General features: G+C 51.4%; 1 protein-coding gene across 1 annotated transcript; it reads left to right on the forward strand.

The window, feature by feature from the left end:
• The first annotated feature begins 10,581 nt into the window (after nt 1-10,581).
• On the forward strand, nt 10,582-16,757 carry CNGA2 (cyclic nucleotide gated channel alpha 2). The gene is made up of 6 exons (XM_008580757.1): nt 10,582-10,691; nt 10,894-10,986; nt 11,610-11,780; nt 13,054-13,161; nt 14,928-15,034; nt 15,352-16,757. The coding sequence occupies exons 1-6, from the start codon at nt 10,582-10,584 to the stop codon at nt 16,755-16,757; spliced, it is 1,995 nt and encodes a 664-aa protein (XP_008578979.1).
• The last annotated feature ends 1,213 nt before the right edge of the window (nt 16,758-17,970 follow it).

Raw genomic sequence — 17,970 nt, forward strand, 5'->3', positions numbered from 1 at the left:
CGCAGAGCCCCTTGGGGAAGGGCCTTGTCTTCAAAGCCATCTGTGTGTGCAGGAGGGAAAAGCTGTTAGTCATGCCCTGCCCCCCCAAGGTGGACCCCACTCGTCCACCAGCCCTGGGCAGAAGATGAAACTCAGTTCTTCTGTCTCAGGTTGGCTTCCTGGCAGCTGGGGGAAGGTGGGCAGAGGAAGGTGGGCATGTATGGAGAGGGACATGTGGGTGCAGGGAGGGGGCTCCAGGTACTTAGGAGAGCCTGAAATCCTGGCCTCTTAAAAAATCCCAGGGCTCTTGACCCCTTTCCCTTCCTCAACCTCAGTCTCTCTTGGAGGCCAAGTCCAGGGGAACTTGGAGGGGAAAAAATGGATTTTCCCCCTCAGGCCAGTCCCATCCTGGATACCTCTTCTCTCTCCCAGATTTCTCCCTGGCTTACCCTCTGGTCAGGTGGCTGGCCAGGACTGTGCCAAGGCTGGGAGGCAGGTGCATGGAGGCCATGAGCTGGCAACGTTGAGTCCCCAGACACAAAGCCCTGAGCACGCTCCATGCAAGGGAGGGCTCCTCAGGGAGCTTGGGAGGGGCTGGCTCCTGGCTCTGGGCAGGCCAGCAGCTTCCACAGCCAGGCAACCCAGCACTCAGTCCTTGCTTGTCAACAGCCTGGGGTGTGGGGGGCCCACAGGCAGGGCACCTTTTCCAGGGGGAAGGTGATACCCTGGGCTGGAATCTTGAGTTCACATTAGCCGTGGACATGAGCTCCTCTGGGCCTCTGCCAGCTTCTCCTGCTAGCCTCGGGCAGGATGGGGCAGCTCTCTGACTGGGAGGCTGCCAACTGAGTCATTGGGGGCTCAGGGACACCACGGGCCTGGGGACGGGAGCAGCAGGAGATCTCTTCTGGCTTCAGGTGCAGATGAGCTGCCAAGGGCTTGTCTCTGGTTGGAGGCTGCACGGAAGGACCAACGTATGCTAACTGTGGCCAGAAGACCCCCTGCCTCTGAAGCTGTCTGACTGGTGAGGGAAGGGACTGGCCTTGGGCCAACACCTTCTTGTGGCCATGGGCTGGTGGCCTCCATGGGGATTGGGGTCAGAGCTGGGCTTGACATGACCCTCATGTGCATGGCCTGCCAAGGGGCTGAGGAAAGTGGCTGTGTGGGGAACCTCTGTCTCCTGTTGAAGCAGCCAAATAGATTCCTCGGGCTCTAGGAATTCAGAGGCAGCAAGTACCATGCCGGGGTGCCCTGAGGTGGATGGGACTTTGTCCTTTCCTAGGAGGGTGACAGGGAGGGTGGATGGAGAAGGCTTGGAACAGAGGGCCTGAGAGAGGCTTCCTGGCCAGGCAGGGTTTGATGGGAAAGAGGGAAGAGCTGGGAGAAAAGAAAGACCGGGGGTCAGAGCTGCTGGTGGCCCTGGCAGGGACTGGCAGAGAGCATAGGAAGTCCTGGCTCCCAGGCGCCCTGTTTTGGCCCTGGCTGCCTTCTCTAGAGGGACGGACACTGAGTGCAGAGGCTGTGCACATACACATGCTTAGGGTTGAGCCCCAACTGTGGCAGATAGGGTGTGTACCTGATTGGTCCTCAGGTGTCACAGTGGCCGCAGAACTGCCAGGACCAGCACTGGCCACACCCACACCAGGCTCCAACATGAAATGGCCTCACAGGAGGTGAGACAGCAAAGATGGGTCTGGTGAACTCCTGCAGGGGTTCGAAGGCTGAAGGCTGGACTTGGGAATTTATTATGTAGATGACAAATACCTGACACTATCCTTAATCCTGGGGACCCAGCAGGGAACAAGACACACGTGGTTCCTGCTCACATGGATGTGACCATCCAGTGGAGACAGAAAATAAGCAAGCAAATCTATAGTCCACTGTTGGGAGATGACAAATCTATGAGACAAATAAATCAGAGAAAAGTGAACTGAAACAAGGTATGGATCTGGGAAAGTGCAGAGCAACTTCAGGGAACTCATTGCTTCATTAATTATTCATTCACTTGCCAAATATGTGTCAAGCACCTATTATGTTATTGCCACTGGTCTAGGCTCTTGAGATTAATGACTAAACAAAACAAAGTCCCTGCCCTTATAAAGTTTATTTGTGGGGTGAGGTCTTCTGTCATGGGTTTTAGTAGTTAGAGTGACAGACAGGCCCAGGTATGTGCCTATTGAACTCACTCTGGCGGTATAGAAGGTACAGAAATGGAGGGACTGGGGAATCTGAAGGTGGAGAAGAGACAAGGCAGAAGTTCGCGATGGGGTTTGGGCAAGGCTTGGGCAGCAGTAGTCAGGATGGATGGAGAAGAAGGTGCTGGAGGGAGATTCCACAGTAGAACCATCAAGATTTGGGGAGCAGGTGGGAAGTATCAAGGATGACTCCTAGGTTTCTGGGTTGAGCACATGTGGGAAAAGATGTGCCTTTCTCATGATAAAGCACTGGGGAGATAGGAGCTGGGGCTGAGTGGCAGAAGATTGGGTCAGTTTGGGACATGTTGAGTCCAGGGGTCCAGTGGCTGCTCCTGAGAGATGGAAGTGGCTTGTGGACACCTGGGGATGTGGAGCTCAGGAGGGACTTCTCAGTGAGGATGGGAGGGTCAGGGAATGAGCTGCAATTGCTAGAGTTTAGCTTGTCCTAGGCAGCTTCCTAGGAGGAGCCTCCCCAGGGGCATAGACTGTGTGGGGCTGATGCCAGGTTTATCGCCCCAGCCCCAGCTTTGTCTGCACAGAATGAAGTCTCCTTTGCCAGAAGCAGCTCAAGCATGACAAGTTTCTGACACTAGAGGCTCTAGTAGTGACCAACCATGCTGGCCTGCAAGGGCTCATGGGCAAAGCCCTGGCTCCTGTGCATACTGCTAGAGATTTCATTCATTCAATAGACAGTTCTCAAGTACCTATTTCATGATGGTGCTGGGCTGGGGCCTGATGTCAAGGTGGCTGATGAGAGCCACAGTGGCTCAGCCTCAAGGACCCACTGCTGCCTGGTAAGTGCCAGGCACTCTCTCCACCTCCAGCTCCTGCAGGTCTCCTTACCACAGCAGGGCCCCCTCCAACCATCCCTCCTAGGCTTGGGGCACAAGGGGTCTTAGCAGCTTCAGCTCCACACCCAAAAGGCAGCCCCAAGAGTCCGCTGCTTCTGGCATAGCTCTGAGCCTAACTCTCCTCTTGGTACTCATGCCAGACTCCCTGGCTCCACCACTTGCCAAGCTGGCCCTGTGGCCTAGTGTGCTTTTGGAGCCAGATTACTTACGTGTGAATCTGTGCAATGAGGATAATAATAGTACCAGCTCTGTCATGTTGTCATGAGGATTAAAGAAGTTAACTTACATCAAGTGCTTAGCACAAGGTACCTACTCAGTAAATGAGAACCCCCAGATCAGCAGGCTCTAGCTGCCTGGAAGGGATATCCATTGCTTCCTCTTGGCCCTCCACATTGCTGTCTTTCCACCTGCCCTACTGCTCTGCCACCTGTGATGTGTATGGCCCTCCCCTTGCTACCATTTTCTGCCTGCTACCCAGGACTTTTCCCACTGCCATGGCCAGAACCGAATACCTAGGAGACTAACTGCTGGCTCAGACTTGGAGTCTGACCCTCAAGGCTATCAATCACGGAACAGATCCCTCCCTCCTAATCACAATGAAAAACTTTGGCTTGACCTGGTATTAACTTGAACCTGAAACCAAGTTGGGCTGGATTGTAAAGGAAACGGGCCCCTAGTTACCTAATGGGTTTCGTGAGCCCACTGGAGCTAGTCTTCCCTACCCACTGCTTCAGGCTGAGCAGTTCCCTTTTCTGTGCTGTCTTCTGTGATTCCTCACACCTTCACCAAGTTCTAGCCTTTATGTCTTCCTCCCTCCATTTCTTCCAGTACTTTCCAGGAGCCTGTCCCAGTGCTGTGTAGGAATGCGGTGCATAATCAGGCAGACAATAATGCCTGTCGCCAGGCAGTACACACTCTACTACAGGAGGTACTGGCAAAAGAGGAGACATAGTCTGGTTGCAGACTTCACCCCAGGACCTTGGAAACTTGGCAGGAAGCTGTGGACAGGGAGACGGAGCCTGTGCATGCTCTTCAGTCACAAATGTCTATTTGGCAAAGGGCCAATGGTGATGATGAATTCAGTGTAACTTGGGACAAGATGAGCTACAGCAGATGACAGAATAATGTCCAGTTGGAAGTTGGAAGGAAAGCCTGAAGCTTAACAGGGGGGGTCTTGCTGTCATCCTTACCTTTGTTACTGGACATTTGATGCCATCCTTACTTTTGTGACTCAGTGCATACAGCGTTTTATTTTTCTGGCTATTTTTTAAGATTTTCCTGTTATCAATGGATTTGGGAAACTTGATTATAATGTGCCTTGATGCACTTTTGTTCATGTTTCTTGTGCTTGGTTGTCATTGAGCTTTTTATATCTGTGGATTTATAGTTTTCATCAAGTTTGGAAGAATTGGGGCCATTATTTCTTCAAATACCTTTTCTAATTTCCTTCCTTGAAGAACTTTAATTACACCTATGTTAGGCCTTTGAAGTTGTCCCACAGCTCGCTGATACTTTGTTTTTTTGTCTGATTCTCTTTTCTCTCTGTGCTTCATTTTGGGTGGTTTCATTGTGTTGTCTGTAAATTCACTAATCTCTTCTTCTACACTATCTGATCTTCTGTTAATTCCATATAGTATATTTTTCATCTCATATGTTGTAGTTTTCATCTTTAGAAGTTTGACTTGGGTCTTTTTATTCCATACCTCTATCTAACTTTTTGAAGATGTGGAATGCAGTTGAATTAACTATTTTAATATCTTTGTTTGCTAATTCTACATCTGTGTTAATTTGGGGTTTATTTCAATGAACAGATTACTTCCTAGGGGCTGGCCCATGGCTCACTTTGGAGAGTGCAGTGCTGATAACACCAAGGCCATGGGTTCGAATCCTATATAGGGATGGCCAGTTAGCTCACTGGGTGAGCATGGTGCTGACAACACCAAGTCAAGGGTTAAGATCCCCTTACTGGTCATCTTTAAAATATATATATTATTTGGGCCGAGCCTGTGGTGCACTCGGGAGAGTGCAGCGCTGGGAGCGCAGCAGCTCTCCTGCCGCGGGTTCGGATCCTATATAGGGATGACCAGTGCACTCCCAGCGCTCACTGGCTGAGCGCTGTGCAGCTGGTCTCAAAAAGGACACACACACACAAAATATATATATATATATATGTATATTATTTTATTATAATTATTATAAATAATAATAAATAGATTATTACTTCTTGTAATGAGGAAATTATTTGCAAACCTGTCAATTTTTGAGTGGATGCCACACATTGTGAATTTTACCTTGTTGGATGCTGGGTATTTTTGTATTTTTAAAAACATTCTTGAGGCTCATCCTAGGATACAGTGAGGTTATTTGGAAAGATTTTGATCCTTTGGGGTCTTGTTTTTAAGGTTTTTCAGTAGGACTAGAACAGTGCTCAGTCTAAGGACTAATTATTCTTCATTACCGAGGAAAGACCCTTCTGGGTACTTAACAGTACCCTGTGAATCATCAGGTATTCCAGTCTGGTTGATGGCATCAGGCACTATTTCAGGCCCTGTGTGAAAGTTGGGGACTGTAAGATCTAATTTTAAGGGATGGTTCTTTCCTCAGGCATCAGTAGCTTCCTCATCAGTGTTTGCTAAAAAGTACTCAGCTAAATACTTGAGAAGGACCCTCTTCAAGTCTCCAGAGTGCTCTCTCTCTCTGCAACTATCTCCTCTCCAATCCTCTGTTCTGCAAACTCCAGCTGCTTTGGTCTCTTGGAGTCTCTGCTCTGTCTCCTTAACCTAGAGAATCTGTCAGGCTCCACGTGTGTGTCTCCTCTCTGTGCCTTGTCCTGTAAACTCTCACAAGGGAGTAATCTGGGGCAGTCATAGGTCTTACCTTATTTGTTTCCTGTCTCTTAGTGATGGCTGCCTTTTATTGCCTCATGTTTAGAGTCTTGAAAACTGTTGTTTCATATTTTTTTCTAAGTTTGTTTATTTTATTCTGAAGGGTATATTCAATCCCTGTTACTCCATCTTGGCCAAGAGGAGAAGTGCCATATGCTCCTTTAGAATCAATTAATTGATACAGCAGGGGACTACATTGAGTGATGGAAGTAGAAAGAGGGAGTAATGGATTGGGAAAAGTGTGACCATTTATGGGACCACTTCAAAGACTACTCATTCAAAACTTATTTATTGAACACCTACCATGTGCCAGGCACTGAGAAAAGATGGTAGCTTGGATTAAGGTGGTAATGACAGAGATAGTGAGAAATGATTGGATACAGGGGGTGTTTTGAAGTCAGAGACTATGCAATTTGCCATATGTAGGGTGGATGGGGTACAAAAGGAAGAGAAGAGACAAGGACAATGCTAAGATTTTTTAACCTGAGAAACTGGGAGAATGGCATTGCCTTTACTGACATGTGGATAAGTATGGGAGGGTAAGCTTTGGAGGGAAGATCAAGAGCTCAATTTTGGACATACTGAGCCTGAGATGCCTATTCAAAATCCAAGCGGTTATGTCAGAGAGGCAAACTGGAGTTCCTGTGAGAGGTTGGGCTGCTGTTATAAGTTTGCAAGTCATCAGCATACAGATGTATTGAAAGCCATGAGACTGGAGGAGGAAAGGATGAAGAGAAAAGACAAGGGAGACATCCAAGGACTGAGTTTGGGACACTCCAATCTTTAGAGCTGGGGAAGAGGAGGAGGTTTCTTCAAAGATCACTGAGAAGAGGCAGCTAATGCGGTGGGAGGAGATGAGGAGAATAGAACTCATTATTTGAAGGAGGGAGTAGATAAACCATGTCAGATGCTACTGAGAAACAGAATAGGGTATTGTGAACAGAGAAGTGACTCTTAGGCTGAATTGTGTTCCTGACTGCTGTCTCTTTTAATCTGGGAGCAACACTGAGGTCAGAGATTCTGGCAACCTCATGTCTCTAATGTCAGCACCCAGCACAGGACCTGGCACACAATAGGTGCCTTGGGGATGTGCATGGAACGGACACATGAATTAAAGAGCACTGAGCAGCGGTGAGCATTTGAATGATCCAGAAGTTGGAACTTCTAGTCTTGGCTGCATAACTTGTTGCTCTGGCCTTAACATCTCCACCTATAATCTGAAAGGATTGTCTTCAAAGTGCTTTCAGCCAGGGTTCAAGAGACTCCTTTAAAGTCGGGTTACTCAACTTGTGGATGGGGAGAAAAGAGACCCAGCAGTACACCATGACTGCAATTGGGCTTTTTACAGAATAGTCATGCCTTACTCTTGGTTTGAAAGTCACCCTCTTCGAGGATCCCACTACTCATCTAGGAACCCCTGCACATCTCTCTTTTCTTTGGCAACTCCCTGGTCTGTTCCTCGCCAACCTGGTATTACCCACTTGTTCAGTTTCCCTGTCCCTCGCTGCAGCAGCTACTGCAAACCTTCCGGCCTCCTTCAAAGTCTGCACCTACTGCTGCCTGTTGCCTCTGAAGATGAAACTCCTTCCCATTTCACTTAGAATGCTGTGGTTCTGCAGGAGTGAATTCCTTCAACTGTCTCTCACTGGTCCCCTACACCCACCTAAAATGTTTATTATCTCCTTCCTTCGCGGCCTGTTCCTCAGTGTTCTTGATAAGTCCTGTCACTTCCTCTGCTACCTGAACCCACACACTACACTTGCCTTTCATTGGCTCCAGCCTCAACTGGAGTTGGTCACAAAGATATTTTCATTATCTGCTGAATCCCTCCTCAAGACATTTAAAATTGCTTTATTATCTCCTTGACGTAAAAGAACAACAACACAGAGATTTCTCAACCCCACATCCTCCTCCTGTTCCCACTCTATCTCTCCCTTTCTTTCTCAGTCAGGCTTCTAGAAGGAGTTAGCTACATGGGCTATCTCTTGTCCCTCACCTCCTACTTCTCGTACCTAAACTCTGTGAAACACGCCCTCGTTTTCCATCTCTCCTTGACACTGCTCTTGATAAGGCTAACAGCAGGGCCCCTGCTACTCCATCCAGCAGCCTGTTCCGGCCCTCATCTCAGGGGGAGGAAGAAGTATCAGGCGATGCAGGCAGCCTCTAGCTTCTGATATGGGGACCCCGAAGGCTGCTCCCTTCCCTAGGAAGTCTCTCCTCATGTTTCCCACACCCCTTGAGGCCTGTTCTCCTCAGTCTCCTCCACTCGCTCAGCCCCTCAAGCTATCTGTCATGGTAGCAGCCCCTCAGAACTCCACCCTCGGCTTTCTTCTCTGCTGTCATGATAGGGGGTGGGCTTAGCCCCCCTGAAAACCTTAACTCCCAGGTGAAGACCCTGACATTTCCATGTGCCCCTGCAGGCCAGACCCCCCCTGAGTGCCAGGCCACTCAGAATCTGCTGCAGTAGGCCTAGAGAGCCATGGTGATGGCTTGATGTCAGGCCAGGACCTTGGGGATGGAGGGCAATGGGTCTACTGAAGTCTGACACTTTGGGGGAGACAATCAACTCAGGATAGAGGCTGCTTGGATGTGATGAAGGAAACAAGGAGTTACAGTGGACATTGAGGATTCTGGCTTGAGCGACTGGGAAGTGGGCAGGCTCCTTTATGAGTTGGGTAGACTGGAGGAGAAGCTGATTTGTCAGTGAAGGTGTCAAGTTTGCTTTTAGCTCTGAAGTTGTCCAGCAGGAGGTTAGAGATGAGGATAGGGAGCTTAGGAGAGACACCTGGGCTGGGGACTTGATTTGGGACATGAGGGTACTGGTGGCCTTGGGACTAGGTGACGTTACTTGGAGAAAGTGTGTACATGAGAACCACTGGCCTAACTGCCTATGAGGTGGGGGATAGCTGCCAGCCCTCGGTCCTTGGCAAGCAGCCTGAGGGGCCCGTTCTGATGAAGGGGCGCATGTGGCAGAGTAGCTGCTGCTGCCGAGCAGCCAGACTGAGGACAGGGCTTGTTCTGGGCACAGGAGGAATAGGCATCACAGGGGAGGAATCTGTCTTGGTGCCAGAACCTTAGAGGGGGCACAGATGTGGGAGGTGCCCTCAGAGCTGGCCCGGCCCTGTGTTAAGCCCCTCTTGATCTTCAAGCTTCAGCTTCTTCACCACATTTTCCAGGAAGCCAGCCCGGAAAACTTTGATCTGTGCCTGTGGCCCTGGCTTTGTTTGCATTGCCTGGAACTTTCTGTCTCCATGGTCTGCTGCCTCTAGGGTCCTAGCAGGGACTCAGGATGCTGGTTCCTTTCCCTCAGGTGCTCTCATTAGCATCCTGGTGCCATAGTCCCACAGAGAGCACCAGGCGAGCATCTCTGAGGCTGCTTGACGTTCCTGCCATCACCATGGTGACAGCTTCAGAAGCTGAAACAGCCTTGTAGCTGTGAGTCCAGCAGAAGAGGCCATGGGAAGTCTGGGGGTCATGGTGGCCATTTGTCTCCACATCTGGTGAGGCGTGCTGATAAACCCCAGCAGAGAAGAGCTGCTCCAAGCACCTCCTGCCCCGGCTCTCTGACTCTTTAGCAAGAGACACTGCGAAACGCAGTGTCCTGTCTCCCTTGTTTTATTCCCCCCTGGTCTGCTCCATCTCAGTCTATTTTGTGGGCAACTGTTAAATGTTGGGGCTCTCCAGGGCTCTGACCTGGATCCCCACTCCATCAACTTTTCTTGTGTGATCCCACCCACTTGCTGTCCCTCACTCTCCACACCCGATCTGTCTTCTCATCCCATTCGTTCTCCTTCCTAAATAGCTTCGCACTCTGCCCTCTTGTCCTGGCCTCCTTTGGCACCATCTTCTCCAGCCTCCTCCCTGCCTCCCGCCTCCACCCTAGCTCCCTCGAATGCAGGCTCCACAGAGCAGCCAGAGAGGCCTATCTGAAATAGAAGGCAGCCTGGTCACTTTCCTGCTCAGCTCTTCCGAGGCTCTCCATAGCCCAGAGGCGAGGGTCCTCACGATCAACCTATCAAAGTTAAGACAAATTAAAGCAAACCATCAAAAAACCGTTTATCCCATCTTCTGGTACCTTTGCTTTGCAGATGTCTGGCACATGCAAGCCAGTCACTGTTCCCAAACCCCTGCTCCACAGAGACGTGTCTCCCTGGCCCCGAGCAGGTACTCCCTATCCTACCCCCGGCTCTCTGATTCTCCTCACCTGAGACCACCCAAGAGCTCATGCTTCCCTGGGAAGACGGCAGCTGCTTGGGACAAGGGACACATCTGCCCTTGTGGGGCGGGGGATTGGGGACAGTGGCTGGTTTGGAGGTGCTCAGCAGTTAAGCACATGCCAGACATCCGCAAAGCACAGGCACTGGAAGACAGCTTAAACAGTTTTCTGTTTGTTTGAGCTTTGGTAATTCATATATCAAAAAACTCACTTTGTAGTTTAACACTTTTCATTTTAAAGTACATATCGGGGTGGGGAAGTACCTTCATTTTCCTCGTTCTTAGAGCCCTGCACCGTCATGGCACTACCTGGGGGTGCCGAGGCTTGCCAGCTGGGCCCTGGCTCTATTCTCATGCTGCTCACCCACGGCTCTCCTGCCCTCTATGGGTGCCAGGGTCCTTTGTCCTATTCCTCTTGGCCTCTCGCTGGCAGGTGAGGGTCCTCAGCGTACATGGAGGATGACTGATAAATCCAATGGTGTGCAGAGCTCCCCAGCCAATAACCACAACCATCATGCACCTCCTGCTATCAAGGCCAATGGCAAAGGTGACCACAGGACCAGCAGCAGGTGAGTCCACTGAGGTTGGGTGGTTACAGGGATGGTCCAGAGGCTGCTACTTCCTCCCAGTTCTGCCTCGTTGTCATAAAACAAGCAATCCTTGGCTCCAGTACACCTGCAGAAGGGACCATGGCATTTCTAGGTATGTCCTGGGAGGGGAGACAAGACATGCCCAAAGAACCCTGGGTCAACCCTACTTCTTTCTGTGCAGGCCACAGTCTGCGGCTGATGATGACACCTCCTCAGAGCTGCAGAGGCTGGCGGAGATGGATGCCCCACAGCAGAGGAGGGGTGGCTTCCGCAGGTGGGTCCCACGACAGCCCCGCTGCTACCCTCTCCTGACCCTAGGCCCTGTAAGGGTGGCTACCATGGCCCTTCCACTAAGACCTCTAGGGAACACTGTCAGTGCTGTCCTAACATAACATAAATCTTCTTCCTCCTGAGGCCTGAGCAACCCCCAAGGCTCCTGTGAAGATAGCTCACAGTGACCAGAGGTGGCTTTCCTTCACGCTTGGCTGTTTCAGTGTCGGGGGGAGGTATCTTTCTGAGAGGAGCCTAGGTAGAGGGCCCCCAGGTCTCCATCCCAGAGGTGTGGGCTCCACAGGAAGCCTGGGGAAACCTTCATCCTGGCCCTGAAGACCTCCTGTTTGCTCTTCACAATCAACTGAGATGGCACATCCTACAGGAAGTCTTCCCAGGACACCCCCTCCCCATCGGGCTGCATCTGAGGTGTGCCTGAGCCCCAGCCCGCACCCTCAGTGCTGGCCTCTCTTAGCTCTTAGCACATGGGAAATCATGGCCTGGCTTTATTCCAGGTTTCCCTCTCTGTTTTCCGTCTCTGTCACCAGACAGTGAGCTCTTGGGGACAGGCCCTCCCTAGACAGTGGGGATCTCCTCTCCGGCTCATGCTCCCTCTTTCATCTCCAGGATCGTCCGCTTGGTGGTGGTCATCAGAGAGTGGGCCAACAAGAATTTCCGCGAGGAGGAACCTAGACCTGACTCTTTCCTCGAGCGTTTCCGTGGGCCCGAGCTCCAGACCGTGACAACACAGCAGGGGGATGGCAAAGGCGACAAGGACAGCGAGGACAAGGGCACCAAGTACAGCCTGTGGGGCTCAAAGGGCTCCCAAGCGTGCATGGGAGGGCTCAGTGGGGTTTCTAATGCCAGTGCCAGGGGCAGACCAGGGCTAACGCCAAGCCCTACCATAGGAGGGAAAGGGATGGACAGGGGTGGCCGACTATGTTTTCAACTCCAGACCATTTCCATTGTCCCTGCCCACACCCTCTCCAACAGCCAGTGGCTTACTTGCCATGGGAACTTCTGGTAGCTTTTCTCACCTTAGCTGCCCCTTGCCAGATATCCTCTTGTAGCTCATGCAGGGAGCAGCAGGGGCGCCCAAATGTGGGCAGAGAGGGAGCTCAGCCCAGGGTGTGACAGCGCCAGCCCCAGCCCCAGCAGTCAGAAAACGCTGAGGAGGGTGCAGTCAGGGAGTGCTGTTGAGGGTGTGCCCATCCCAGCTCCAGTGTGGGCAAGGAAATGGATCTTTGAGGTGGCCATGCCAGGGGCTGGCAGGAAAGGCCTGGATGATCGAGCAGAGAAAGCAGAGCTGGAGGGTCTGTTCTTTGAGGAATGAGGAGGCGACTGCGGATGTCTGGCCAAGCCGACATTCCCCATCTCTGGCCAGTGGAAGAAAAGGGCTCTTGCCAAGACAGGACGCAGCATCTGGGAAAGTGATTTGGAGGCTGGGAGCCAGGGACCAAAAAGGGAGGGTGGGGTGGGCAGGAAGCACGTGGCGTTCACTCCCCTCGGGAGGGATGTGAGAACAGGCCAAATCCCTCATTATGGGCCGGCCCGTGGCTCACTTGGGAGAGTGTGGTGGTGCTGATAACACCAAGGCCACGGGTTCGGATCCCTATATAGGGATGGCCAGTTAGCTCACTTGGGAGTGCATGGTGCTGACAACACCAAGTCAAGCATTAAGATCCCCTTACCGGTCATCTTTAAAAAAAAACAAACAAACAAAGCTCTTGTTACCATCCTATGGAAATCTCTCCCCAGGCCCTGAGGCCCTTTCCTGCTGAAAGCTCTACCCCTTAACATGCCCTCTGGGCAAGGGGCTTCCAGAGGGCATGGGAGCCAGTTGGCCTATCTAGGACCAGAATGAGAAAAGGGGTGTCCCTTAACCATCTGAGCTCCATTCAGATGCCCAGTACCAGGCTGCGGGTCCCTGAAAAATGATGTCCTAAGCCAACTCAGCCTTCACTAGACATATCCCCTTAGGCAGTACTTTTGGGGAGTCCCTAGCCTCTGGGAGCTGAGATTTTGCCACACTTAGGGACTTGGAACCCAATCCTGGCCTCTGTCTCCTCAGGAAGAAATTTGAACTATTTGTCTTGGACCCGGCTGGGGACTGGTACTACCGCTGGCTGTTTCTCATTGCAATGCCTGTCCTCTATAACTGGTGCCTGCTGGTGGCCAGGTGAGTTCTGGGTAGTGGAGGGGAGAAGCAGCCCAGTCCCCAGGCCCTGGGATTGAGAGCACACCAGTCCCAGCTGTGGATGGAATTACCTCAACCCAGCTGACCTTCAGGATGACCTGGCTGCCAGTGTTCCTCCATCTACCTAGTTAACCCCAACCCACACCCCCCTTTACTTAATATGCTACCAAGAGTTCATGTCTGTCTTCTTCCTGGGGTCTGTAATCTACTCCTTCTCCATCCACATGAATACCGTCCTGGGTGAGGCCACCCTCCTTGTTCCCTGGAATCAGCACAGCAGCCCCCCACCCATTCCTTGTAGTGCTTTTGCCCCCTCCAGAGTATCCTCTGCACTTGCAATGAGCATTCTTTTTGCAAACTGGGATTTGACTATGCCACTCCCTGCTCACAAACCCTTCAGTGGCTCCCAACGCCCACAGGATGAGGTTCAAGTCCTAAGTGTGGCCTTCAAGGCCCTCTGGACCTGGCTTTCTCTGGGGCTCCACCTTCTGGCACACCCCAGCACCAGCACTCACTGATCTTGGATCAGAACATGCTGTTTTCTCAAGAGAAAACTCCCTTTCCCCGTTTTCAACCTATGGAGAATCTTCTTGCAAGCTCAGCTCAGAAGCCACTCTGTACATGCAGCTTTTCCTGACAGCATTGCCCACCCCGCTCCACCTGGCTTCAGTCATTCATTCAGCAAGGATTCGAGAGCACCAATAGGTGCTGGGCTCCATGTTCAGTTCTGGGGATAATGTGGTAAGCAAGACAGGCATAGTCTCTTCTCTCCTGTGGCTCTCAGGCTAGTTGGGGACACTGATCATAAACATGAAACAAAACAAATGACCAAGACCATTCCAGGGGCTGGTGGCAGGGAGCTGCTAGAGAAGGCGCAGTCAGGCTAGGCTTCACTAGGAGGCAACATCTTAGTTGAGAACTGAATGGTGGAGGGAGTCAACTCATTAGATACTTGAGGTTGGTGGAGGGAGCATTCTTGGTAGAGACCCTGTCTTGGTATGGCTTGGTGTGTCTGGAGGCTCTGAGCGAGTCATCAGAGTAGCTGGCCTAGGCCAGTTTTGCAGGCTTTGTGGGACAAGGCAAGTGGCTGCAGCTGTATCCTAAATGTGACTGAGTAGTCAGAATTAATCACTCCTCCCTTTGACTTGCTGGATCATCATCCTGGGCTCTATCCCTTAATTTGCCTTCTGCATAGGCCCCTACCCTTCAGTTGCCAAGACCTGGCAATTCCTTCAAAAAAGGTCCTGCAGCCTCAAACCTTTCTCCATTCCCACTGCCTCTAGCCGAAGCCTGGCTCCTACCCTCTCTCACCTGGACTGGTTAGTGCTCCCTGCTGGGTGCTCAATAGGTACTTGGTGAAGAGATGAGCATAGAGGCTATTCCATGTGCACTGTAGTTTGTTCTTATGACTTATTTATTTATTCAACTCATACTCACTGAGTGCTCGAATCCTGGTGCCCTGGGCTAGGCATGGGGCATGCAGTAGTGACTAAGAGGTGTCTCTGCCTTCCTGGAGCTCATGGTCCAGTGGGTGAGCTGGACAAATAATGGCCAATGGTGATGTCTATGTAATGATGGGAGTTGGGTTAGAAGTTCCTTGTCAGTGTGTCCTTGGCTCTAGGCTGTCCATTACTCACCAGTGCCTCTGGTTGCCATACCAAGCCCTGAACACTGTGAGCACTCACTTTGGGGCCTCCAGGGGACCTTGGATGGCTTTGAGGGTGCAGCCCATCACTGTCTTCCTGCAGAGCCTGCTTCAGTGACCTACAGAGAGGCTACTTCATGGTGTGGCTAGTGCTGGACTACTTCTCAGACGTGGTCTACATTGCAGACCTCTTCATCCGATTGCGCACAGGTGAGTGAGCAGCTGGTACGTGCAGGCAAGAACATGACCCAAAAGTCCAAATGCCTGAGTCCAAATTTTCAAGAAGTTCCCCAGAGATAGTGTTGGGCTCAGCTGCTTGGCTGGGACTGTGGTAGCTGATCACCCTTCTTTGAACCTCATGGAATCTGGAGGTGGTCTCAGTGTTCTCCTGGCCAGCCCTGCTATGTGAGCTATATCCTTCCTGGGAAGGAAGGTTTAGTGAGCAGTTGGTTCCTTGCTGAGCATTTGCTCATAGGGAGGGATAGGTCTGAAGGCAGTGGTGACATGCTGGCTTGCATCTCTACTAGGTTTCCTGGAGCAGGGGCTGTTGGTCAAAGATACCAAGAAATTGCGGGACAACTACATCCACACCCTGCAGTTCAAGCTGGATGTGGCATCCATCATCCCCACGGACCTAATCTATTTTGCTGTGGGCATCCACACCCCTGAGCTGCGCTTCAACCGCCTGCTACACTTTGCCCGCATGTTTGAGTTCTTTGACCGCACTGAGACGCGCACCAGCTACCCTAACATCTTCCGCATTAGCAATCTGGTCCTCTACATCTTGGTCATTATCCACTGGAATGCCTGCATCTACTATGCCATCTCCAAGTCCATCGGCTTTGGGGTTGACACGTGGGTATACCCCAATATCACTGATCCTGAGTATGGGTACTTGGCTAGGGAGTATATCTACTGCCTTTACTGGTCCACACTGACCCTCACCACCATTGGGGAGACACCACCTCCTGTAAAGGATGAGGAGTACTTATTTGTCATCTTTGACTTCCTGATTGGTGTCCTCATCTTTGCCACCATTGTGGGAAATGTGGGCTCCATGATCTCCAACATGAATGCCACCCGGGCAGAGTTCCAGGCCAAGATCGATGCTGTCAAACACTACATGCAGTTCCGCAAGGTCAGCAAGGAGATGGAAGCCAAGGTCATTAAGTGGTTTGACTACCTGTGGACCAATAAGAAGAGTGTGGATGAGCGGGAAGTTCTCAAAAACCTGCCAGCCAAGCTCCGAGCTGAGATAGCCATTAATGTCCACCTGTCCACCCTCAAGAAAGTGCGCATCTTCCATGACTGTGAGGCTGGCTTGCTGGTCGAGCTGGTACTGAAGCTCCGTCCTCAGGTCTTCAGTCCTGGGGATTACATTTGCCGCAAAGGGGACATTGGCAAGGAGATGTACATCATCAAGGAAGGCAAGTTGGCAGTGGTGGCTGATGATGGTGTGACTCAGTATGCACTGCTCTCGGCTGGGAGCTGCTTTGGAGAGATCAGTATCCTTAACATTAAGGGTAGCAAAATGGGCAATCGACGTACGGCCAATATCCGCAGCCTGGGCTACTCAGATCTCTTTTGCTTGTCCAAGGATGATCTTATGGAAGCCGTGACTGAGTACCCTGATGCTAAGAAGGTCTTGGAGGAGAGGGGTCGGGAGATCCTGATGAAGGAGGGGCTGCTGGACGAGAATGAGGTGGCAGCCAGCATGGAAGTGGATGTGCAGGAGAAGCTGGAGCAGCTGGAGACCAACATGGAGACCTTGTACACTCGCTTTGGCCGCCTGCTGGCTGAGTACACGGGAGCCCAGCAGAAGCTCAAGCAGCGCATCACGATTCTGGAGACCAAGATGAAACAGAACAATGACGATGATTACCTGTCAGATAGCATGAACAGCCCCGAGCCAGCTGCTGCTGAGGAGCCATGAGGGCTAGGGCCCAACTCCCAGCCTTGGTCTTCACCCCAAGAGCTAGAAGAGCTGTATAGATCTTCAGATTCATATACATTACCCTTATATCCCCCGAATTCTCTCCAAAGCCTCTCTGACCCAAGGTTTTTTGCCTAAACATCGAGGAGCCTTCCTCCAAGTGTAGCTAACAGCTAAGCTTCTGGAAGTGCAGACCATATGGTCTGGGATTCCAGTAGCTTCAGCCTGCCCAAGACTGAGGAAGAAAAAAGGGAGCAGCTTAACTATCTTCCAGGGTCTGTCCTGGAACTGGAAGCCTGGGTAATGACCTACGCTGAAGAAGCCCATCTGCAGAATGGTGTGTACCCTGCTGCAATACTCCCCTCTCTCTGGCTACTTGGTACCGAGGCACTCCCGCTGGCCCCTACTTTTTCTAACATGACTTCCGAATACCCCCATTTTCCTGCACATATGTGTAGTTCAAGCACTGGCTGCAGCTATTTAGCCCGGGTACCCAGTGTCTGTACCCCAACGCAGGAAAAGGAGTGTGGTGGTGGTGGTAGGACGATGCTCACACAGTGCTGTCCCTTCCTGTCAGACACTCCAACTCCTGCTCTGCTGATTGGTCTGTCTGCTAGCCAAGAGTGGGGTCTCTGCAGTTTTCTGGACCAGGAAGATGATGGCTTCTGGTCCATTCCAGGGAAGGGAGTGAGGAGCAAGGCAACTTGCAATCATTCACCTGGAGAAGGAGGTGGCCGGTGGCTCTTGCCATCACTCCTCTATGCAGAGCATTCCCAGAGAGGTCCCGAAGGCTGGTGACGGGTGAAAGACTCTTCAAGTTAATATCCACATTAGAGGCACTTACAAGTTAATAAATTTCTTTGCATTCTTTGTGGTTATTGTTGAACTCTGCTATTTACATTCTCTCTCTCCCTCCATCAATCCCTCTCTTTTCTCCATACTTCTCTTCTTCCCCTATTCAGGACTCTTTCCATCTGGAATACATTCTGTCATCTTCCCCGGACTGCCTAAGCCCTACTGTTTTTTCAGGACTTAGTTCAGCCACTACCACCTTGGAGCAGGCCCCTTTGAATGCACCTGCTCTCCCATTAAGCAGCAATCACCCCCTTTCTAGACTCCCACATGCTCTCGGTCCTGGCTGTTATCATGCTGCGTGGTCACTTATGATGGATCCGGTTTCCCCACAAGGCTGTGGGCACTTTGAGGGCAAGGC

Source organism: Galeopterus variegatus, unplaced genomic scaffold (assembly GCF_000696425.1).
Source record: "Galeopterus variegatus unplaced genomic scaffold, G_variegatus-3.0.2 Scaffold2155, whole genome shotgun sequence".
In the NCBI taxonomy this organism is placed as follows: Eukaryota; Metazoa; Chordata; class Mammalia; order Dermoptera; family Cynocephalidae; genus Galeopterus; species Galeopterus variegatus.